Source organism: Lepidothrix coronata, unplaced genomic scaffold, assembly GCF_001604755.1.
Source record: "Lepidothrix coronata isolate B3197 unplaced genomic scaffold, Lepidothrix_coronata-1.0 Scaffold106, whole genome shotgun sequence".
Classification (NCBI taxonomy): Eukaryota; Metazoa; Chordata; class Aves; order Passeriformes; family Pipridae; genus Lepidothrix; species Lepidothrix coronata.
In genome coordinates, this window is record NW_016690286.1 from 2,268,368 (window position 1) to 2,292,077 (window position 23,710).

A 23,710-nucleotide genomic window follows, 5' to 3' on the forward strand; every position below is an offset into this window, starting at 1 on the left:
TTGTTTTATCTGTGCTCTTATCCAAATTTTCACTTAAAAGTACAGAATACTTGATTTTACCTGTTAGTGTCACTTTTCCATCCATTCAGATTTGCAATAAGACAGTTTGAGCTGATGCTGATTCCACTGCACCATGAAGAGGCAGGCAATAGAGGAGGTACATTGCTGCTAAGGTTACATTGCACAGGAGATAGTTTTATAGTACAAGTTTCTCTTGTGCCAACTGTCATGATAATACTCTTCAGCAAATAAGAATATTATAATTTTTAATTTTGAAATTTCAATGCACTTTCAGAAAAAAAATTGAATACACAACCTTTTTTGGTGCCACTCTTTTACTGTCATTACACATACAGTATTTTAACATTTACTAGGGTTAATACTAGGGTAATGCACTTCATTTGCTAAGTATCCCACTACAAACATCAAGATTTCCTTCTCTGTTAAACAGATGCATCTTTCAACACACACTCACAAACCAATCACAGAATCACAGAATATTCTGACTTAGAAGGGACCCACAAGGATTATCAAGTCCACCTCTTAAATGAGTGGCCCATGTATTGCAGATCTGGAAAGAAGAAAAGCCCGGAAGCAATACAAAATTGTAATTTTTTTGTTAGTTACCTGAAGTGTGCCCACACACACAGGAGCTCTTGCTACCACACAGAAATTTTTCAAAGCCAAATTACATATTCCAGTTGATGAGAAGGAACAACTGCCATTGAAGTATCCAGGTGGATAAACATGCCCAGACAGGCTGGGTAGCACCAGTGAGGACTGGGCTTACTGATCTCCTCAGCATAACCCAAACACGAACACCTGGGGAGATTTTTAGGTTGGCGCATTCAATTATATTTTCTTTATTTGGGCAGCAAATATGACACACAGCAAAGATGCAGGATGAAAGGGCATATAAGTGCATACACTTGACATGTGCAGGGGAAAAAAAAAAAGAATTATGGAAGCCCGAGACTAAAACTACAAAATAATACACAAGTATTTCTGATTATGTCACATTTTTAGACAAAATAAGGGGAAGTTATGTCTTGTCTTAGCTTTCAACAGTAATTAGCATATAACTTAATATAATTCTATATTCTGCATCATTAGAGATGAAGAATGGACTGATGTGGAGATAAACACCTTGTGTATGAAAACAAAATGAGAGAACCCGCATTAAAAGAGAACAGTCTTGAATAACTCTGGAAATACATAAAGCACCTCAGTATTGCTAAGTATATTAAACCTATTCAAACTCTTCAACCCATCCCTATCTATATATAAAACATGAAGAGTTACTGTCCATACTTAGATTTTAGAGCATTTAATTTTGCACATGTTCTCCACCTATTTACTGATTCCGAATAATCAGATTTCAACAATACATTTTAGTCTTAAATTACAGGAAAAAAGGTTCTACATCAATATTACCCTTTGCCTGTCTCACTGGGCTCACGTAAGGATGAAATCACCAGAAGAGAAAATGTCTTTACATGTGGTCCATGGCACTATATATTTTTTACCAAAATCTAGGAGGATAAAATCTTAAATTGTAAGATGATATTAAGGAGAAGAACAGGTTTAAGGAGCAAAGAATCTTTTTTGTGAAGTTCTCTGAAGGACTAGCCCTATCCATAGTTAAGTATTAGGTGTATTTTAATTCTGGGTCCTTCTCTCACAGCCATTGCGGGAAGCTTCACATTTTCTGTTGGGTAGGTAAATCTCAGACCATTTAGGAATTTTTCATCAAAACTAAGTATTTGAAGTCCACCCACTAGCTAGCCAGAAGCCATAAAAGGACTCCAGCACTGTAGAGTCCTATACTCTGCACTTAAAAGAGCAACTGAAATGAACACAGCCCCATTTTACAAAAATACCACCTTCAAGGTTTCAAAAAATGTGGAAAATGTTATTACCCCATGCTTTAAGGGGGAAAAAAAAGGGAGAAATAAAAAAAATCTTAAATATTTCCTGATTATATTTTTACTACCCTTGAATTACACTTCCAAAATGTTATTTTTTATTCCACCCCTTCAAAATTTACCATATCTATGCACAATTTAAGGTCCACTACAAGTATGCTCTCAGGGTACCTTCCATAAAAGGAAGGAAGCAAAACGAGAACAGGACTAACCCTTCAGGATATGCATTTAGAGCTGTGTTTCATGTGTTCCAGCTGATTTTTAAGAACTGCAACAAGAAGGGATTTTTTTTTTATTAATGATCAAACAGTAAGAGGAGCAATAAAAATTAAAATTCCAACAATGTAACAGCTAACATGGTTAGTGAAGAATTATCTGTTCTTGCCATAACAACTCATGTGTATAGGAATCACCACAATTAGGGTTTCCACTCTAATTGTAAGCTTTCACAGATCAAACAAAAAAATTTTGTTTGCATCTGCAAAAATAAATGGGGAAACAGAGAATAAAAACCTTAAATCACTAGGTGAAGTTTTGGCCCTTCGCTCTCAACAAATATTCTAAGTTTGGGCACAGAAAAGAGAACAAATATGGCTAATAAATTACATTTTCTATCAGGTGTCCTTACTTTGAGCATGTTTCTCCCTACTTGATATTTACAGAAGCGAAACTACAAATCAATGCCACTAAATTATTTTTTTTTATGAACTGTGACCATTGCACACACCACATATACCTTAGCATCACCAAACCATTTCCCACCGCCTTGTGCACGCAAGATACAAATCCTCATTATACTGAAAATCACCAACACAATCCAATTCCCATCCACTGCTCGCCCCTGGAACAGAGATGGCTGCATGAGGGGGATTTGAGACCTATTTTCCTTAAATCAGCCTTCAGATACCTCTGCATCAGAGATGAAGAAGCACAGCTGGAAAGTTGTTGCTCTCCCCATAGCAGCATTACCTACAGGGTACACCTTTGTTACCTGGTTCTTCTGCTCCCTTCCCAAACAGACTCCCCAGAAGAGACATAGTGAATTTATTTTCTCAACGAAGAGCCCTCGAGGTGGGGAAGAAAAATAATTAGCCTTCTAATTGGAAAAACACCTCGTCATTACCACAATTGAAGTGTTTGTGAGCATTTTAGGTACCTGAAGGCCCCAGTAGCAGGCACAGGGGACCAGGTCTGGGTGGGAAGCCCACCTGGACATGGAAGCCAGAGCCAGAGGGTGTGCCTGGGGCAGCCTCCAGGTGCCCAGAGTTAGCGCCTGCCCTCCCCCCTCATTGCGCACAAGTGACATCAGGGCTATTTGAATAATCAGATTGCAGCCTACATCGCCTTGTGAGATACCAGCTGCTCTTGGATTGCAGCGAGGTAGTACCCAAAGCCTTGCACCACAAGTTCCACGTACGCCATGGGCTGCCAACATCCTCCCGCACTGCTGCTTTGCAAGGAGAAAACTCATCTAAGTAGTGAATGTGACTAACAGTACCCTGCTTTCCCTCTCAGAGCGCGACTAGCAGTCAAAATCATTACAATGCCTCCTCTAACTTTTGCATGAAGTGACCTAAACCTTTAAATATTGCAATAGCCTTCCTCCACACTGAGGGGTCTGAATGCAGAAATGCTGCATTCCTTTGGCATTCCCTTGAGATTTCAATAGTAAGTCAGGAATCTACTCCGAGCTTATTTAGTACTTCGCACCTCCCCCAGAATAATTCCCCACCCTTCCATCAAGGAAACCTTGACCAGGCCCCTTCTTTCAACCACAGCATATCCCCTTGTCTGTTTTTAAATGCTTCCAGGGGGGCAGGGAGGAAGAAAGCCACACACAGGCTCTCTCCTTCCTTCCACAGCAGGTAGGCAGGCAATTTTCAAACCTGGGTGTGCCCACTTCAAATCAGAAGATCCAGCAAGGGCTGGAATGCAGTGACTACTGGGCCCAAAAATTTCACCCTGAATAACAAGCCAGGCACACTCCACATCTTCTAGATTCAGCTCAACTTTATGGCAACCCTAGCTGACACCACCTCTTGACCTTCCTTTATGCGACAAGGATATGGATTACCAAACCCTTACCCTTTCCTCCTGTGCACCTCAGGCATCTTTCTACAGAGATGGCTACAAACTACCTTTGTGAGCAATAATGTACACGCTCCGATTAAAAAAACCAAACCTAACCAAAAAAACCCAGAAACTCTTCTAATTATCATGTTGAAGGAGGCTGTGAGGAGGGGAGCTAGGACTCTCCATGAAGCAGTCTCACAGCAGCAGAGGTCAATACAATGTATTGAATAATTTCAGTGCACTACAAAACAACTTTTGCTCTTATGAAGTAATCATTTGATCAAACTATTAATCGTACCCTCATGCTGAAAGACAGACTTGACACATCTAGGTGGGTTTTTTTTAAATGGCGTCACTTCTCTAACCGTATCTCGCACGCTGGAGTGCACAGGGCTCTCTGGAAAGCACTCCCTGGCCTTGCAGCATGAAAACACACTGGGTGGGCCTGCTGGGCAACACCCCCCACCCCAGCTGCATCTACACCTTTCCCTTGTGTAAAAATAAGTTACTTTGAAAGCACCTTATTAACCAGTTTCCCCAACAATACTCAACATTTGAAAACTATCCTTTCACATGTAACTAGCAACTAACTCTAAATATGCGCCCAGTAAGCAATGTTTAGGAAAACAAGGAAAAAAAAAAATCTCCAAGTTTTTGACCCCCCTCAAAAAAGAAAAATATTAGACATCTATAAAAGGAACCAGAGAGTCACTTCTACATATGGAGGCCACTGAATGAATTTTAAGTGGCTTTCTATATTAGATTTTGGGAGAAGGGGAGCGGAAACAAAGGGGAAGGAAGTGCAGTTATGCGAAATGCAATTTAATTTTCTGTTAAACAGCAGTCTAAATCTGAACTCTATCTAATACATTCCAACATGATACTGCACAATAAAACAGTGTTTCAACAAATAAGGGCTTTGGGAGAAGCAACACCGGTATGCTGATACAGTTACATTTGCAATTTTTTCAATATGTCTATATGTAGGCAGCGTATGCCTACAAAAGTGCTTAAGTTCAGTACAGAATTATTTTCAACAAGTTACAGGCAGATAAATGTTTCTGATAATTGCTAATTCACAGACAAATAGGAGGACATGCCACCCAACACAAAGAATGGACTTTTACACCATTTCAGCTGACAGTTGAAAGAAGAGGAAAATACTTGTAAAGACATTAAACAATGATTAAAAAAAAAGTTGGGGCAGAACCAGTGATTTTAAATTTATATTTATATGAGTGTAATGAATTTCTTTTCAACAGCATAAATAGATTGCTGTTTGTGCAAGCTTAAGATTAATAAGCACGACAGTAAATTTATTTGAGACTAACAGGAAATTATCAATTCTTATATGGCTTATGGCATTTTCTTCTTAAATCTAAAAATATATTTCATCTACAACAATTTTGTATACAAAATATCTGAAATACAGGCTATTATAAATCCAAACCATATACCTTGCATATTAAATGAGAGAGAGCACATACAGCACGTTAATTTCCAATGAAAAGTATCAAATAAATAAAACCATGAAGATTCACATGCTATGAATTAGTCTAGAGAGAGTTTGCCCCCTCCCTTAACTAGAGCAAAAATCCTCCATACTTTCTCAAGTGAAGCTCTCCTCTAACACTATTTAGTGATCAAACTTCTAATTCTCAAAATACAATGCCCATCAAGACAGCTTAATCATTTTTTCCAATCAACTATCTTAAAAACACTGTAGTTTTAAAAAATAATTCTGAAATAGGAGAAGCCCCTTTTAATAAAGTTACACAGACAGACATATTTCCCAGATTGAATAATGGAGTACAGGACCAAGCACGTGGAAAGTTTGATCTTTTTTTTTTTTTTACTCTCTAGTGCACGGCAGGTTTTCTATAATCTAAATATTTGTGAAAGCAGGCTGAATTGCTATAGGCAGCATAAAAATACTACCCTGCTTTATTCCAAAGATTGCTTCTTTACACGAGGCCCAATAAAATTACTGCCTCACAAAAATTAAAGGTATGTTTAGAAATTAAGGATGCATAAATCCTGTCCTCACTGGGAAGGAGTCATTCTCCTGCTGCTTCTATAGACCAACTCAAAATAGCGATGATAAAATCCTCTCAAATACAGATGAGACTTCTACTACATGCCTATAAAATGCTGCAGACTCCAACACGGCAGGATCAAAAAAATATATACACCAGTATATTTACAAGGTGCTTTCTGTTGCTGAAGCAGAGCTCACATGCTTGCCCGTTATACAGTTCACAACACCACATTTCATTTCCTGCTAGCACAGATTTTAACTCTTCTCACAGAACTTTAAATTTTAAAATCCTCACAATCATTTGTCATCAGACCATAATAACCTGCCTCTCCCACAAAAAGGCGCTTTTATTATTTTTTTTTAAATAAATTAAATAGTACCACTGCTGCCTGGCCAAGACACTGCATTAGAAATACATGGGGTGATACTAGAAAACCTCTCGGACAGCACTGAGTGCACGCCTGTGGTTTTAAGAAAGCGGTCCATTTATCTACAGGGAAGAGAAACACAAACCTAAGCATTTTTCAAATTGCTTCTCACTGGGTAACTAAGACCAAGGGGCAGGGGGGTAGGAAATAAAAATAAATTACCTTTGTCTTTTCGGGACCGAATGTTCAACTTCTATGAGTTTCCCATGCAGCTCCACTTTACCTGCCGAGATAAACAGAAAGGGGAAAATATTCGAGCGCGGCTGTGCGTCCCCGTCTCTTGGAGCGGGCTCGCAGGGGTGCGAGGCAGGGAACGGGAGCGCAACACGTTAGCCCATTCATCGGCAGCCCGGGCACCGCTGGAGCGGGGTCGCGGCGCCCGGCAAGGAGACACATCCCGGCGCCCGGGGCCGCGCCGCTACCGGGGGGGAGCCGCGCTGCCCTCGGCGGGGCCCCTTCCCCCGCCCCGCGCTGCAAACAGCCGGCGAAACGCCGTGTGTGGGAGCCGGGCTCTGCCCCGTCTCGGGGAAGGGGAGCAGGGTCTCCGCCGCCCCCCGCGCTGCCAACTTCGGGCGGTTTTCAGCTCGGAAGCGGGCGGGAAGGGAGCCGAGAGGAGGCGCGGAGCGCAGCCCGAGCTCATCTCCTCCGAGGCAGCCTCTCCCGGCAGACCTGAGCCCATCTCCTGCGAGGCAGCCTCTCCCGGCAGACCTCCGCAGACCCGCTTCACGCGAAAATATTTTTTTTTTTTTTTTTTTTAAAGCACACAAAAACAGGATGTCGGGGCCAGGAGCCGGCAATGCTGGAGGCGGTGATGGGTGCGTGAGAGCAACGAAGAGAAACCGAAATAAATAGCCGGGCAGCGCGGGGCGGGGGGGCAGGCAGGGCTCCCCCCTCCCAAGTTTGGAGCAATTCGGCGGCTCGCCCCCAGGCCCGCGGCCTACGCCGAACCGAGGGGAACCTCAGCCCGCTCTGGAGGGAGGCGGCCCCTCCGAGGGGCCGCGGGGGAGTCCAGCTGTGCCCGGGGGGCGTGTGTGTGCGGCCGCTGCTCCGCGCAGGGCTCCGCGCCCGCAGCCCGCCTCCGCCTCACTGCACTCACCGCCCCCCCCCCCCCAATGCAGCGAGGGCCCCTGGCCGGGCAGGGCTGGCCGTGGGGCTTGGAAAAACATGGGAGCTGCCGCGCCGCGGGTCTGTGGGCCCAGGCTCCCGCCCCTCCCCGGCCCCACTCCCCGGCCACTCCCGGGGGGCCGCCGCAGCGCAAGCCCCGCGCAAAGTCTCCGCGGGAAGGCCGGGCGGCTCCGGCCGCGCTCGGAAAACAACAGTTCGCCCCTCACCTGGAGGCGGAAGGGGCAGGGACCCTCCCCAACATCCCCCCCAGCCCGGCGGCGGGTCCTAGCCCGCCGCTGCAGCCGCTCCGCCGCCGCGGAGGAAGGCGGGCGGCGGGAGCCGTCGGGGCTGCGGGGAGAGGGTGGGGGTGGTGGAAGGAGCCGCTCACCTGAAAGTGCTTCGATGGCCTTCATGGCCCAGCTCTCGTCGGGGCAGTCCACGAAGGCGTACCCCGTCTTCACCAGGAATTGGCCCGAGAAGGGGATCTTGGAGTCCTTAAAGAGACTTTCCAGGTCGAGGGGGCTGACGTTCTCGCCGAGGTTGCCGATGTAGAGCTTGTTCATCTTCCTGGCGGCTCGGGGAGGCGCGCACCGCGGGCTGCAACCCTCGTCTTGCGAGAGGAGGTGGGGAGGAAGGGGGAAATAAAACAAAATGCGATGGAGGAAGGAGAGAGAGAGAGGGAGAGAGAGAGAGGACAGGGAGAGGAAGGAAAAAAAAAAATCAGATCTGCAGCTTGTGTCCCTCCCTCTCCCTCTCAAGGGGTAAAAAAAAAAAAAAAAAAAAAAAAAAAAAAAGCGTAGCCAAACGGGAGCCCTAAGTGCCTGCCGTGCTACCCGGGCGCATGGGGGGCGCGGGGGAAACACCCAGCGCCGGGGCCGCGGATGGCGGGCTGAGGAGAGGAAAAGGAGGAGGGGAGGGGAAAAAAAACTACTTTTTTTGTCTTGCCCCCGAACCCCTTTGGCAGCAGCAGGCGGACTATGAAAATGTCACACTACGTGCATGCAGGCGCCGCCTCTCCGTATAAAAAAAAAAAAAAAAAAGAGAGAGAGGGGGGGGGGGGGGGGGGGGGGGGGGGGGGGGGGGGGGGGGCCGCCCCCCCCCACCCACGCCCCCCGGGCACAGCTGGACTCCCCCGCGGCCCCTCGGAGGGGCCGCCTCCCTCCAGAGCGGGCTGAGGTTCCCCTCGGTTCGGCGTAGGCCGCGGGCCTGGGGGCGAGCCGCCGAATTGCTCCAAACTTGGGAGGGGGGAGCCCTGCCTGCCCCCCCGCCCCGCGCTGCCCGGCTATTTATTTCGGTTTCTCTTCGTTGCTCTCACGCACCCATCACCGCCTCCAGCATTGCCGGCTCCTGGCCCCGACATCCTGTTTTTGTGTGCTTTAAAAAAAAAAAAAAAAAAAAAAAAGAGAGAGAGAAGGGGAGGGGGGAGGGAAGGGCGGAGGGAGAGAGAAAAAAATTACTTGAATATTCCGGCTTTTTGAATGAGCCACGTGTTCAAACTACAAATCAACTTCTCACGTGAGGAATCCCAGCTCTTCAATTAGCGAGTGGATAGGGCGCACACACACTCACGGAGGAGGGCTGGGGTGAAGGACGGGGAGAGGGGTGGGGGGAGGCTGGACAGGACAAGTTTAGAGAGGGCCAGAGGGCGGGGGAAGGGGAAACCGGAGTTGGGTGGGCTCCGGTCTGCGCCGCCTCTGCCCTTCCGCCGGGGGAGACCGTTCCGAGCGCCCCCTCCGCCCAAAAACGGCTGGGCGGCCGCACCTCCCCCCGTGCGAGCGGGGTGTGATCCCAGGGAGGGAGGGGAAAAGGCACCGCAATGCCCGCCCCCCCCCGCCCCGCTCCTCCCCCGCCGTGCCAGGCGGTGGGGATTATTCATCGGGGTCGTGCCTGGGCGATCCCGCTCCCCGGCACTATGGGTTGGGGGGGAGGAGGAAGAGGGGGAGGAAAAAGAGGGGGTGCGAGCGTGGGGGGAGGCGGCGGGGGAGAGAGAGCGGGATCCGCTCCCGCGCAGCGCCGCCGCGGCTGCGTGCTGGGGGGCTGCGGGGCGGGGGCGGGGGTCCCTGTAGCCCCGGAGGAGCCCCATATGGTAATGATCCCGCATTATTCGCGGTGCCCCTTATACTGAGCCTTACGGAAAGGAGGAGAAAGAGGGGGAGAGAAAAAAAAAAAAAAGACAAAGGGGTGGAGGAGAGTTGGGGGATGATGAAGAAGAGGAGAGTCCTAGGGCGAGGGAGCTGCCCGGCCCGGGGAGGGGGGCGCGCTCCCTGCCCATCTGGGCAATGGTGGACGGTGCGGGGGGAAACGCGAAGGCACCGTTGCCGTCGGCTGGTAACGGCACACAAAGGGATTTGGCGACCCCCCTCTTTTCCTCCCCTCCTCCCCCTGCCCGGTCTAAGGAACCATTCATAATTCTCCACATTCGTACAGATACAATGGTGGGCTTGTGGGGGAGGGGTTTGGGGGTGTGGAGCCTTTCCAGTGCAAACAAAACGTTGCCTGAAGATGAAGAAAGGATACGGAAATGAAAGCCAGCACTGTGTTTAATATAGCGATCTAGTAGGTTTTGTTTAATAATTCAATGCACTTTAGCCGAAGGTTTCATTTATTCCGTGGTAGGCTTCTTGTGGTACGTTTTAATAGGTATATCCATGGAAAACGGTTAAATACTTTTATTAGTGAGCAGTGACTGGATTTCCACATGTCCTGTAATATGTCTGGAAATCCGTAGTAAAGAGGAAGGCTTCCTAGTTTTGTGCCTAAACTTCTAACAAGTATACAATTAAAGAGGGGTGATTTAAATCTCCTTGGAAGCCGTGCTGGGGTCAGGCTTTTGTTACCCGCGCTGCGGCCGCCGCAGCTCGGCGGCGGTGGTGGTACCCAGCGCTCGCGGGGTGAGTCAGTCGCTGAAGATTTTGCTTGTGGTGGTATGATGATGCAAGGAGACATGGCTCACCATGAGGGCTGAAGCCCCAGACCATTGTGAAATTGTCAGGGGCTGGGTGAATGCTGCAGTAAGTTGGAAATACGGCCCTTCTGTTGTGTGCATCCAAGCGGTTGGCTGACCAAAAACCTAATATTTGTAATTTCAATCCATTGTTTAATCTCAGGGTTATTTTAATGAACTTTTAATTGTCAGGTTATGATTGAGGAAATCGAGTGTTTTGCGTTCCGCTAATCAGAATTTAATCACAACTTCCATTTTGTAGAAAATTTGCAAATAATTATCTTGGGAATAGAGAGAATTTTTTTTTTCCTAGAGATTTAACCTGTTTATGACTTTTCCATGTTGGATGTAGAATTTTTTCATAAATGAATTTGTATTTCATAACCCCAGTCTGTATAATCTGGCTGAAATAAATAATCGCTTATCCAAGTTAAAAACAGCCCCCTTGGAACTACTGAATTCTTAGTTAAACTTGTGAAAGGAATTAGTCACCGTTTCTGTAGATTAATTGCATTCTTTATAAATTTGATTTGTACTGAATCTATAAGGCAGTATGTATGAGCTCATTTCTACATGGTTGGTCTATATTGTTCTGTGGTATTTCCTCTTAAATTGCTAAACAGGGTGCCTATATTTAATTTCATATTCTAGTTTGATAATCTGTTTTGTTGGAAGATTTTTTTAAGAAATTAAGATTGAATGCTCATGATAACACTATGCATTATTTGTCCAATAACATCATAAACCGCTTTATAATCAGATGATTGGGGGAAAAAAACCTTTACTTATTAGCAATTCCCCCCCTTTTTTTTGTTTTTTTTTTGATACTCTGAAAAACCTCTTGCTAATAAGCTGAAATATTTTCTGTAAATCTAAATAATGTATAGCTTTGTTTGTTAAGAAGTGTGGGTTGGTTAGTGGTTTCAAGAGTAATTCCACATCTTGAATGCCAAAAAAGGCAAATCAACAACAAAAACTTGTTCATGCTTCCTGACAAATCTCCACTTCCCTGCACAGATGAACACAGTTCAGACCAATGGGGCACTCCCAAATGTTAATATTATTGAGAATATAGCTTTGCAATTTGAGATGTAATTTATTTTGGCAGTCACAAATCAAATGCGTGAGCACACATCAGAGCATTCCCACATACTAATTTATTTTTCGATTCACTTCTGTAAGAAAAAGAATTATAAAAAAAATTAATTTTTTGTCTATATTTCAATTGTTTGTGTTTATTGCCCACAGAAGCCAAAAAGTTGTTAAAATACTTACATAAATATTGCACACAAGGAAGCACAGCCAATCTTTAATTAGCAGGGGCTTTTACGACATTCTGCCGTTTAGAATTAAAACTCAACCATGTGCTTCTCCCCACCCCCGGGTGAGACTCCGAGAGCCTCCGCCGTGTCCCTCCACCTCCTCTTTCACGGCCAGGGGAGGGCAGGGCTCCCTCCCTGCCCCTTCCCGAGGCTAAAAATCCCCGGCTCCCGCGGGGTCGGCGCACGGTGGGTGGGTGGGTAGCACGTCGGTCCGGCTACCAAAAAAAATTTCTTTTGGGGGCTTTTTTTTTTTTTTTATCCAGGTTACAGCCGCCCACGGACGGCTGCCGCGTGGGTTTGTGGCTGAGGCGCGATGGGCAGCGGGGGCCGGGCAGCCCCGGGGGGCGCTTCCCGCGGGCTCGGGGCGGCCGCCGCCACGACGGCGGGGGCGCCGCCGCCGCTGCCTCCGCCGGGGCGGCGCGGGCGCGGAGCCGCCGGTCCTCGCGGGGCGGGCACCCGCCACGACGGGACAGGACAGGACAACCGCGCTGACCTGCCCGGCCTGGCCCCGCCGCGCCCCCCCCCCCGGCCCCCCCTGAGTCTGTCTGTCCGCCCGCCCGTCCCTCCCGCCGTGCCCGGGGCGCGCAGCCCCCGCGGGCGGCCATAGCCGCTCGTAGTAAAGCGGCGCGGCGGCGCCGCCTCCCATTGGCTGCGCCCTGCGCCTACCAGCGCCGCCCGCCACCGCGGCGCGGCCGCCCATTGGCCCCCGCGCCGGCCCCTGGGGCGCGTGGCGCGAAAGCGGCGGTGGGCGCGGGGGTGGCGGAGGCGGGAGCGGGGATGGGAGACGGGCGGGGGGCGCGGCGCCGCCGGCCAGGGCAGGGCCGGCACGGGATGGGACGGGACGGGGCGGGATGGGATGGGAGAGCCAGCCCGCTCCCTCCCTCTCGCCTCCCTCCCTCCCGGCGGCGGGCCGGGTCTTTGTAAGGCGGTAAGTGGGTGCCACGCCGCAGAGGTGCCGATTCCGGGGCCGCCGTGCCGCAGCCGCAGCCGCGCCGGGAGGGGCGGCGAACAAAGGATCGGCGGCGCGCGGCCGCCGTGCGGGAAAGGGGAGCGCGGCCGCCGTGCGGGAACGGGATGCCCGCACCGGGGAGCCGTGGGATAACCTCACGGGGCAGGTCTCCAGCTCTGGGGGGGCGGAGGCGGCAGGCGGCCCCCCGCCGCCGCAGGGATCGGTGCTCCGGGGCCCCGAGCGGCGCTCCCGGCGGGTCCGGCCGCTGTTCCCGAGGCGCGCACCGCCAGCTGCCCGGGCAGGTCGGGAAGGCGGTGGCGCCTCGGTGCTGGCGGCCGGTCCCCCTGCCGAGGCTGGGAGTGGCCGGGCTCGGCTCCGCCGCTAGTGGCGAGGCTGCCGGGGCTCGGCGGAATGCCTGTGGGAGCACCGGGATCAGCCCCGCTCCGCTCCGGCTTGGAAGTTTTGATCACAAAATGCTGCAAAACCCAATGAATCGGCGACGGAGAGCGCGGCGGTGCCGGTGTGGAGTGAAACAAATAAATCGCACGATGCATCGGAAGTTTCAGGGCTTGAGATAAAACATTGTAGCCAGCTCTGTTCGAGTTTCTTTCCAATAAAAAAGAATTACAAAGTGGTTAGCTGTCTGTGCTGTTTTGCTGACCGGAAAGTTACAGGAGTTTTTTTTGTTTTATAATGCAATGTGATCACAGTGTTACTGCGCAAAAGTAATACAAACAATTTCTAAATAAGTATTCCGGTATATAAAACGTGCTGATTGTGACTTACAACGAATCTCTACATGCTGATTTGAAAGTAAGTATTTTTTTTTCCCATTTTGTCCAGGGATCTCTTTATTCAAGTACTGATTGCTCGCTTTATCCTGTTTTCAGCTTTCAAATATTTGCAAACAGATCTTGCAAAACAAAAATCTGATCACTTGCGTTTTAATGATGTGGAAATAGCTTACAGTCTTTTTTTTTTTAATATGTATACGTACATAAACTTTTCATCAGTGTTCACTTTGCTTGGCACAGCTGGATTTAAAAGGGGACTTTCAAAATAGAACTTATCATATTTCAGTTTGATAGATGAAACCTGAGATCTTTGCAATTGTGTTGGAAAGAGTATGTAGAAAAAATAAATATATACATTATAGATGGGCAAAATCAGAAGTTTATTTGATCTAGTGATAGGAAGAATTGCCAATATGGCTTCCTCTAGCTAAAGAATATTTTATGGGGCTTTTACAAGGAGTGGAGAACTGAAAATTAAGGCATTATTTAAGAAGTAAAATTGTTTCTCACTAGTTCAGTGTATTGTAACTCGTTTCAGATGGGGTTTTGTTCTGGTTTTGTTTTCTTACAATTTAGAGAAATCAGAATTTATTTCTAGTTTTCTCCTCCTTTCATCAAGGAGATCTTTTGCCAAGAGGAAAAAAATATCAAGTAAGGGAGTAAAATGGGGCAGCAACCCAAGCATGAAATCCTTTTGGCGAGAACAATGAGACCCTCCTCTTCAGAATCTGTTTTGCCTTACTGGTACGATAACAATGTTTTCAGCCAGCAGTATCATAGGTCTATTGTGAATTCAGCCTTAGGACTGTCCATATCTTAAAATTATAGGGAAGGAGTGTTAAATTTGCTTTTCGATACATAGTATTGGTTAGATTTTGATGCCCAGAATTCCTTCCAAGTAGCCATTCTTTATTAATAAGAAAAAATCAGATCTCTTCCTCTAAAAATTCTAGCATAATGCTGGCCTTTGAATAAACTCTGTAACAATTTGATATTAATATTTTTTTAAATCTTAATTTGGATGTAAATTAGTTACTTTGTTATATTAAAACAAAATTGAGGATGGTAGCTGCTAAAGTTTCATAGTTTAATTTTTTTTTATTTGTTTGAATATCTTAAAATTTATTTATTCTGTTGTTGGAGGTTGATAAGAATTCATTGCTTTCCAGATCAGGCAAGAATTTGGTCTTTTACAAATTTTATCAGGAATAAGCATTCCAATTTCAATGTAACATTCATAAAAAGAGCTGTTTAAATTGGCCATTCATACGTATATCCTTTCAAGAATGTGGTCACGAATGTTTGTATTTAGTCTATTTTCCCAATACGTGTTTTATCATTTGCTACGTATTATTTTTCTCAAGATCAGAAAGCATCCTAATGTTAAATATACTCCAGTTTTGTTTCCAGTCTGTTTCTTAAGCAGACTGAATAGTTGAGTCTGTGAATTATAGACTATATGGCAATTTAAAACTACCTGTGAGGCTGAAGGCTGAGCAGTGGGATTGTTGGTTCCTCCTGCAGACATTAATGCTTACATGTGAATAATTTCATTAGGTCATTTCAGTTATTGTTTAAGTGCTTTAAAATAAATTAGACTTAGTCTTTTGTGTTTCTCTTGAAAGCCATACCATGCAACTGTTTCCTTTGCAATGGATTCCTCAGTATAGTGTACATATTTTTGGTATAAAAACCTAGGGAACTTTGATTGCAAGAGATCTATTTGTGTAGGTATTGTCAGTATAAAATGGCTGGCACAATCTGTTTATACAAGGAATTCCCTATATTATTTTTTCCCCAAGTTATGGTTCTCTGATAGGTAAATAGTCAATGAAGTTTAACCTTATTTTCTAAAATGTTTTATGTACAGTCTAGTTATTTTCAAGAGCAAGATCAAGTAACTAAAACTTCTACAAAAGTAAGTATTTAAGTAGGAGAAGAGAGATCTGTAAAACAAAAATCCCCTGCAATCCCATAAGGCAAAGCCTGTAAAAATAAATACAAGTCTTAGTCTGACAAAATTAAAGTGCATACGTATAGCAGTTACTTTCATGCTAATTAATTCCCATTTTAAAGCTCAATTTACATCTCAATTGAGCAATCCTTGATAAAACTGGAGGCAGACAAATATATCTTAGACTAGGTAGTTGTTTCTATAAATTTCAGATTCAGGTTTTTCTTCTAGAAATGTTTTTGGTTTCTTTTAAGTTTTGTAACAGTAAACAGTTTATCTGAGCTTTTAAATGCTTTTAAAGTACTACTCAAACCAAAGTTAGGAAATCAAGTAGGAAAACATGAAACAGATTATATATTTAGGTAAACCTAAGCCTGCAAGGCTAGTTTGAAGCTATTTTTTGCAAGCCTGTTTTGAGTCCATTGTTTGAACGTATAGTCATGCTGTAGGAGTGGGGCTGAGCTCACAGAATGCACACTAACAAAGTACCGTAATGGGGTCACAGAGGCCAGAGAAAAAATTCAGCTTTCTTGCATCAGACCTGTGATAAAGCCCCAGCCTGTGTGTAAACAGTCAGTGAAACATTCTCACAGGCAACAGCTAGAGGCAAAGCTAATACCTGCCTTATTTGCCATAAGTTAATAATGTAAAAAAAATATTCAAAGTTGCATTACCAAAGAAATGCCAAAATGTGTTTGTTTTCATTCTTTGGGTGAAAAAAAATGTCAATTGCATGCTTCAGTCTACTTTCTTACATTAAATGAGAGGTCCAGAAATATTCAAAAGTGTTTTCTACCCCTTTTTTTTAGCCATGTGTGGTTTCTAATGTTAATACTCCATGCTGAAATACTAATTTTGAACTGAAATATAGTTCTAGTCAAATATGATCTTAATTTTTTTCAACACAACAAAAAATTCAAATATCAGTTCTGATATCAATGAAACATAGACATAAAGTAACTTAATTGAATTGAGTGTTCAAGTTGCTTAAATAAACCCTGAAACTGAGAAAATTTTGGTTTAAATTTCCTGCCGCTTTGGCAAGTTAGTAAAAATACAGCCTTCCCTCAGAGTAAAAAAGAAAAAAAAATCAAAATAATTAAATCGATATTTCTAAGATTATAAGAGTAAAGGGGGATGTTTCATATCAGTCATTTTCATATCAGTCATGTAGTCTAACTATTTGATTGAAGGTAACTTTTTTATATCCTGACTTTTTAATTTTAATTGCACACTTTTAATGCTGCCTTAAGCTTTAAGGAGCTAATATTCACCCAAATACTGCTAGTTTTGGATGTACATGTTTTCAGCAAGTTGTGGTTGTTTACTTTGAGAAAAAGCATGGGCAGAGGGAGTTAAGCACTGAAAAGAACAAGACAAGAGTGTTTCCGGACTCCACCAAGTCAAAGGCCAACAGGTGCCCCCTCAGTTCCTTAGGAAATCTCTCCCTGGCCTGGCTAAAATGTCACACTCATGACCTACAAAGGGGATTTTCAAATGCTGGCTTTCTAAAAAACAGAACAAACCAGATCAGTTTTCTGGATGCAAATGCTGTCAACCTAATTTATGGTTCTTCCCTTGTCCTGTAAATAACTTGCAGAGGTTCAAAACAAACTTCGAAGTGGTTCATGGGTGTATTCCAGTGAGAAGCAGTGAAATGTAAAGTTTCAAAGTTCAGTTGTCTTAATAATTAGGAAAGATGGAACAACCCTTTCTTTCCCTATAAGAAAAACAATGTTTGCCCCATATATTATTCCAGACAATTCGAAAACTGTTTTGAGCAAGAAGAACTAAAAAACCCAAAAAACTTGACAAACTGTAGCCTAAGGGTATATTTTGTTTTATCTCTAAATTATGACTGAAAAAAAAATGAGTGAAAAAGATATGAGATTTTTATACCTTAAATCCCCACAAGAACCCCGTTGCACAGACAGACAGTGTTTCCATCTGCTGCAAATAAAGTTGCAATTGATTTAGTTTTATTCTTGTACAAAATGTTGGGGTTTGTTTTTTTGGGTTTGTGTTTGGTTTTCTGGGGTTTTTTTTGTTTTTTTTTTTTACATTGGACATCTTGTTGCAAACCTATAGCATAAGACATTGTATCTCTGCGTACATAGTCTCATCTGAAAACTTCCCTGGAGCCTGGTGAAAACAAGCCAGGACATGCTTTGCAGTTCTGAAGTTGTAGGTCAAGCAGTGGAAAGCTCTGAACACCTTTGAGATGTGGTTATCAAATGACTATTTCTGTTTTTAAACATCAGACTTGTCAAACTTGTAGTCAAAATTTAAAATATATACAAAATCCAGGGTTTATTTTCAGCTGTTCAATTTCTAAACTAATAATCCTAATGTTTTCTTTTATATCTGCATTAGACTTCAAAAGTTTATCATTTTCTCCTTTATTAATTTGTTCTTGCTAGTGTTAATTTACTATTTTTTTAACAAGTGCATTTTCTGAAAGGTTTTTTTAAAGATTTTGCAATCCCAAAACCAACTTTATAGATTATATCTTTATTATTATTAATAATTTTATTGTTATGCACTTTAAGGATACAAACATTCTTGAGTCCTGAAGAAGTACATCTAAAATTAAAAAATAATCCTAAAAAATAAATTAAGAAATACTAACAACATAGTAAAATAAAAGGGGTGTTTTGTTGCTTTGTTGCAAGATGTGAAGCATTTCTTGCAGTTAAATACTAAACACAGCACTTAGTCTTTCCAGGATATCTATTATTTTCCATAACCCTTTTTACATGATCCCTGAAATAAACTGGGAATAAGGTTTAGGTACAGCAAAACACAACACTCCTGACATCAGAAATTCCCATCAATGACTAAACAAGTGACAGATGCAAACCTTTCCTTGCCTTGGAAAGAGTACCTGCATTATGGTTAGTTGCTGTTTTAAACTCTGATCTAGGTGTAACTAAATTTAGCAGAAAACAACACTGAGAATATTTTAACACAAAATCTTAAACTTACTTCGGCTGTGGTCAGTGTTCTCTCTTAAGAGTAAGGAGTTGTCCTAAAATAAGAATGGCTCAACAGGGTAATGTGGTGAGAAGTATCCTGGAGAGAAGTGGTGGGGCTGCCTTTGAGGGGAGCTACCAAGTCCTAGAGGAAGAATAGAGCAATAGTGACCAGTGCTGCTCATTAGCATCACAGATGAAATGCTGCCTTTTCTTTGACACATCCTAAAACACCTGCCTGTGGACACAGAGAACTGCCCTTTGGGAATGGGGGAAATTATCCTTTTTCCACTCATCATGTAGTATTTTTTCAAAAAGAACAGACATGCCCCACCAAAGGAGTCAAATCTACACTAGTGGTGGGTGTCTTCAGATACACCATTTTAACTCCAAAATGTAAATTTTCTGTATTCCTGATTTACTCTGTCAGTCCTCAGATAGAGGCTGCACTACCTGCTAAAACACAACAGATTTAATGGCATTTACGGGATCATAAAGCAGGTTCCGTGAACACACGACCAAACCAACAGATAATTTAAGGACAGTAGTAGAACTTGGGTTTACATAGACGCTGTTCCCTTACAGTTGGGTGCTTGAATACAAAACTCTGGGGTGAATTGAGTTCGTTTATGTCCAGTGGGGCACTGACTGCAAGGTAACTGTGATGTACTAAAAAAATGGGTGGGGAGGCTTTTAAAACTAATAGATGATGCTCTCCCCTCTCTTTTTCCCATTTGCGGGCAACAGTTGCTGCCTAATGATTAAATAAGAAGCCTGTCAACGTGTAGGAGACAGGCTCCTTTGAGGGGCTGAGCAGGGAGGACATCTGCCTTGGGAAAGGTTTTGGGCTGGGTGAGCCTGCCTGAGGCAGGGCTGAGCCAGCCGATGCCGGAGCTTGACGCCACTCTGGACTCCTCAGGAGAGCGGGAGCGGTGGGTGGGTACCAGCGGGGAGCGCGGCTGTGGAGGCAAAGGTGGCCTGATGGCTTCGGGGTGTCGGACACCTCGTGGGCTCACCTCCGGGCTCCCTTCCCTCCGACAGCCGCTTCCGTCGGATGCTTTCTTTGGGTGGGGTTGATGCACTGGAATAACGTGTGAGGCTCAGCCCGCAGGCGTGGATGCGCAGGAGAGCCGGCGGCGGTGGGGAAACCCCTGGTCGCCCCCCGCCGCCCGCAGCGCCGCCCGCCCGCACCCTCAGACCCCGCATGGCCCGGGAGTGCGGGGCGCGCCGCCCTCCCGCCGCCGGCCCAAAAAAAGCCGGGGAGCCCTCCCTACAAAAAATTGCCGGTGGGGCTGCCGGCGGCCCGGGGGTGCTTCTGCCCGAGGGGCAGTGGCGTGAGCGCCGGCGGCGGGAGCCCCCCGGGAGGCGCCAGCCCGGCCCCCGCGTCCCCGCCGCCCCTCCTTCCCCCGCTGCCTGCCGCTGCTTTTCCCAACCCCCCTCGCCCGCCTGGTGTCCCTTCACACCCCACCGAAATCCCTCCCCAGCCCCGTCTCCCCCGCCCCCAACCCCTGCCCGCGCCGAGGTCGGGGAGGGCCGGCAGATTGCGGCGGGGGGCCCTCGACTGGAAAAGGGCCGGGAGGGCAGCAGCTACTGGAGGACAAGCACACGGTGCCTTGTGGAAGATGCTCCTTTGCAGTAGCCACAAAAGACCAGGAATAAAGACAACAGAGATCCCGACTTCAAAGCAGCGGGAGAAGGGAAGACACCAATATTTTCCTTTGCAGTGACCTCGTGGAAGGTACCCCAACCTCACCGCCAAGGAAAAGCCAAACCGCCCCAAAATGTTTGAGCATGTGAGTGCTTTACATTAACAATTCACAATTGGCTCTATACATATTTAAATAGGGACATTATTAAGCTTGTGCCTATTCAGACATATGCCCTTAGCAGGGATGCTGGCTCCTCACATTTTCTTTGGCTGCGGTGTTGAAGAGAAGATAGTGGAGACAGAGGAAGAAGAGCGTGTACATGTATGGTTCCCAAGAAAGTGGATTTTACATCCCTTCATAGATAAAATACACCATCCTTCCCAAATGCTATAGGTAAATCTAATCTTAGAAAGACTGATGTCCTAGGCAATTATTTTCAGAGTGTTTCCTTTTCTGCCAGCAAAAACAAAAGAGAAAAGGGTAGCAAGCGCTAAGCCAGAGGGCAAGTCACCTTGTGGGAGCTGTACCCCACAAACAGGTTGGATACAATACAACCAGGGTACTGGTACAGTCCCTGCAGACCTATTCAGGATCTGTTATTTTCATGAAATACAGTCTTATCCTCCATGATGTCTTCACATTCTCATTTTCAGGGAATAGGATCCTTGCTGTTCAACAGAGGCATCTACTAGTGAAGTTTGGTGTGTATTTACACAGGAAAAGCATGACAAACCTCTGGTACTGCTTATTTTCCTACTCAGTCTCTGCTCTCCTTTGTCTACTTATAGCCATGTCTTTCCTGTTTCATCTGGGGTTTTTTTCCACTCTCCCTCCCTTTTCAAGTCTTGATTTTACTCTCCCACCTAATTTTCTTTTCCCAGCTGTTTTTCCCTGTCTCCTGGTCTCTCCACCTGCCTCCCTTCCCTCTCCTCCTTACTAAACAGTATTTGGTGCCTCCAACCCTCTGCTCCTCAAGGGGAGTTTACTTCAATCCTGTTGAGCATGGGTACCTGTGTCCTGTGGTAGGAGTTTTGTCCTGTCACCATACTGATCCATACCAGAAGGCTGAAGTGCGAAGATGAAGCCTTTTGTCAGGATTTCTACAGAACATTTGTCCCTGGGGAACCCTGTGCAGGGCACTGCCGCCTACCTGTACCCTGCTTTTAGATTTTCCTGAACAGTAGCTGGTGGAACACTCGCTCCCATCAGCACAAATATGACTGTGCTTTAGGCAATGAACTATGGGGCACTCCTCATGTGGGTTTTCTCATTTGCAGGAGGCAGAGAAGAAGTGCACTACACCAAGAAGCAGTGAAAGACCGGTTCAATATAACATGTTTTAGCAGTCCCTTCATGGGATTGTTCTTGAAAAACAGTGCTCACATATCTTACAACTCTCTTTTGACGACTGATCTCCTGTGAGTAGGACTCTGGTGGTGGCAACATCTCACCAGAGGTTTGGGTGGAGCAGCTGTGGGCTTGAGGAGCTGCTGCTGATGCAAAAGCTGGGGTCAGCATGCTCTGAAGCTCAGAGACACTAGCTACAGACACTAGTTACAGCAGAGAGGGTTTCTAGCAAGAAATTGGCACTGTGCTGGCGAAGAAGCAGCGCAGACCCCGAGCCGAGAGGAGGAAGTTAAAAGCAGATGAGATCTTTGTGGGTTTGCAGTAACCGATGTCTGACAGGAAGAACAAATTCATGCCAGCATAAAGGAAAGAAAGAAAAGGAGGAGGGCAGCAGTTAAAAATCCATATTGCTCACTTATTTACTAAAGAGTTGTCTGAGTCTGGAAGAAAAACAATGTATTAGGTGCAAGAAGAATAAAAAACTATTTCTGTAGCTCTCTCTGAAACTGAAGTTTTGCTTCTTTATTAATGCTAGACCTTTAGAACTGTAAACATCATCTTCTCCTCCTTTCAAATCTCTTGACTGTTCATGAAATTTTACAAGTTCCATGGTTATTGATTCAAATGTTAATAGTTTGTACTCAGCAAAATACCATACAAATGGATTCATCACAAACCAACTTTCTGTAATAAGAACCTTCACTGCAGCTGGAAGCAAGGAGGAGTTCTCAGTGCTGCAGAGAGATGAGGGGACATGGAGAGGGATTGGCAGGAGGGAAAGTCTTAGCACTGGTTGCAGAAAGAAGATCAAGCAGAAAGCTCCAGGTAGTGTCATCCACTGACAGAAATGGCTTCCTGGACAAGTATAATGTTTTCTTCATCTTCATTTTCATTTGGTTCAGTCCTGCTCTTCTCCATAGACAGAGGTCATAAAATTTTCACATCCACCTGCTCTCACCACAATGTCTTTATCCCATGCTATGTACTAGAATTTCCTCTTTCCACAAATTATTGCTCTCCAGATTCTTGTTTCTTGTGTCCTTTCCTTTCCTTTCCTTTCCTTTCCTTTCCTTTCCTTTCCTTTCCTTTCCTTTCCTTTCCTTTCCTTTCCTTTCCTTTCCTTTCCTTTCCCTGCCTTGCACTTCTCCTTTCTCTTCTCTTTCTCAATACCTTCCTGAGCAACTTCTGAATTTTCCAGTTTGCACTGCTGTCTTCAGCCTAGCACCTTGTTTTCCCCTTTCCTTGTCCATATTCCAGTGTGGTTTTGCAAAACAATGAGAAATTCCTTTCTTGCACCTCCTTTCTCTCTTCAGCTCTGGTGCATTTGCTATTCCCATTGCTGAAGCTCAGAAACACTGTTCAGCTTTTGCCACACACCCAGATGACTGGCAAATCCTGCCTGTCTCTCTCTTCTACATGACAGTTTTCCTCTTCTATCTTTGCCAAGGAGGAACCGTACTTTGATTATAAAGGTGATGCTGATTTAGATAAAACTCTCTCTTTTTAGAGAGGAAGACCATCTTCCCAGCAAAGGAAAGGAATCAGTGGCACCTTCCCTGATTAAGCCTGATCTAATGCACCTGGTGAAATTTTGGAAATTCTTGGGTACCTCTTCAGAGTCTTACTCACATTCTTTGTGATTAGTGGAAGATTATGGGAAGTTTTTACATGGATATCACCATCAAGAAAGTAAGCTGGCAGCATGTTTCAATGAGCAGTTGTTGTGCTGATATTTAAGAAGCTAACTCATAGAATTATCACTATAGCCACAGAGACTCATCTTTCTCATCCAGAAAAAGTTAGAAATCATAGAATGATAGAATATCCTGAGTTGGAGGGGACTCACAAGGATCATTGAATCTAGAAAGGTGAGACAAAAAGGCTTTGGCAGCATTTGGAGCTATCAGAATTTTGGGGCTGCTTCTTCCCTGAGGCTGTTACTCATTAGGGACTTGACGCTGGTCCATGTTGCTTTTCAGAAGCAAACGGGTCAAACAGCTGCTTGGACGCATTTAGTTGCCTCTGACGCGCCTTTGGTTAAAGGCAGAGAGACAGCACAGTGTAGTTGTGGTGGAACTAATGAGCTAAAAGTAGAAAACAGGAGGAGACAACAGCAGGTGGCTTTAGCAGGCGGGAAAATGAAGGTTTATATTTCCACATGCCACAGATGATGATTTTAGCTATTTGGGTAGGTATTCAAGTGGAAATCCC

General features: G+C 45.4%; 1 protein-coding gene across 2 annotated transcripts in view; it reads right to left on the reverse strand.

Moving 5' to 3' along the window:
* Window positions 1–9,222, reverse strand: part of IGF2BP3 (insulin like growth factor 2 mRNA binding protein 3) — a 115,489-nt gene extending 106,267 nt beyond the window's left edge. The window contains exons 1-3 of one of the 2 annotated variants that reach the window (XM_017823909.1): window positions 9,026–9,222; window positions 7,957–8,178; window positions 6,627–6,687 (exon numbers count right to left, since the gene is read on the reverse strand). In XM_017823909.1, coding sequence (XP_017679398.1) covers window positions 6,627–6,687; window positions 7,957–8,131 — 236 coding nt within the window. In that variant the 5' untranslated portion in view covers window positions 8,132–8,178; window positions 9,026–9,222. Of the gene's footprint in view, window positions 1–6,626; window positions 6,688–7,956; window positions 8,462–9,025 lie in introns of those variants that run through there. The other variant, XM_017823908.1, reaches the window with a different exon arrangement.
* Window positions 9,223–23,710: the final 14,488 nt, after the last annotated feature.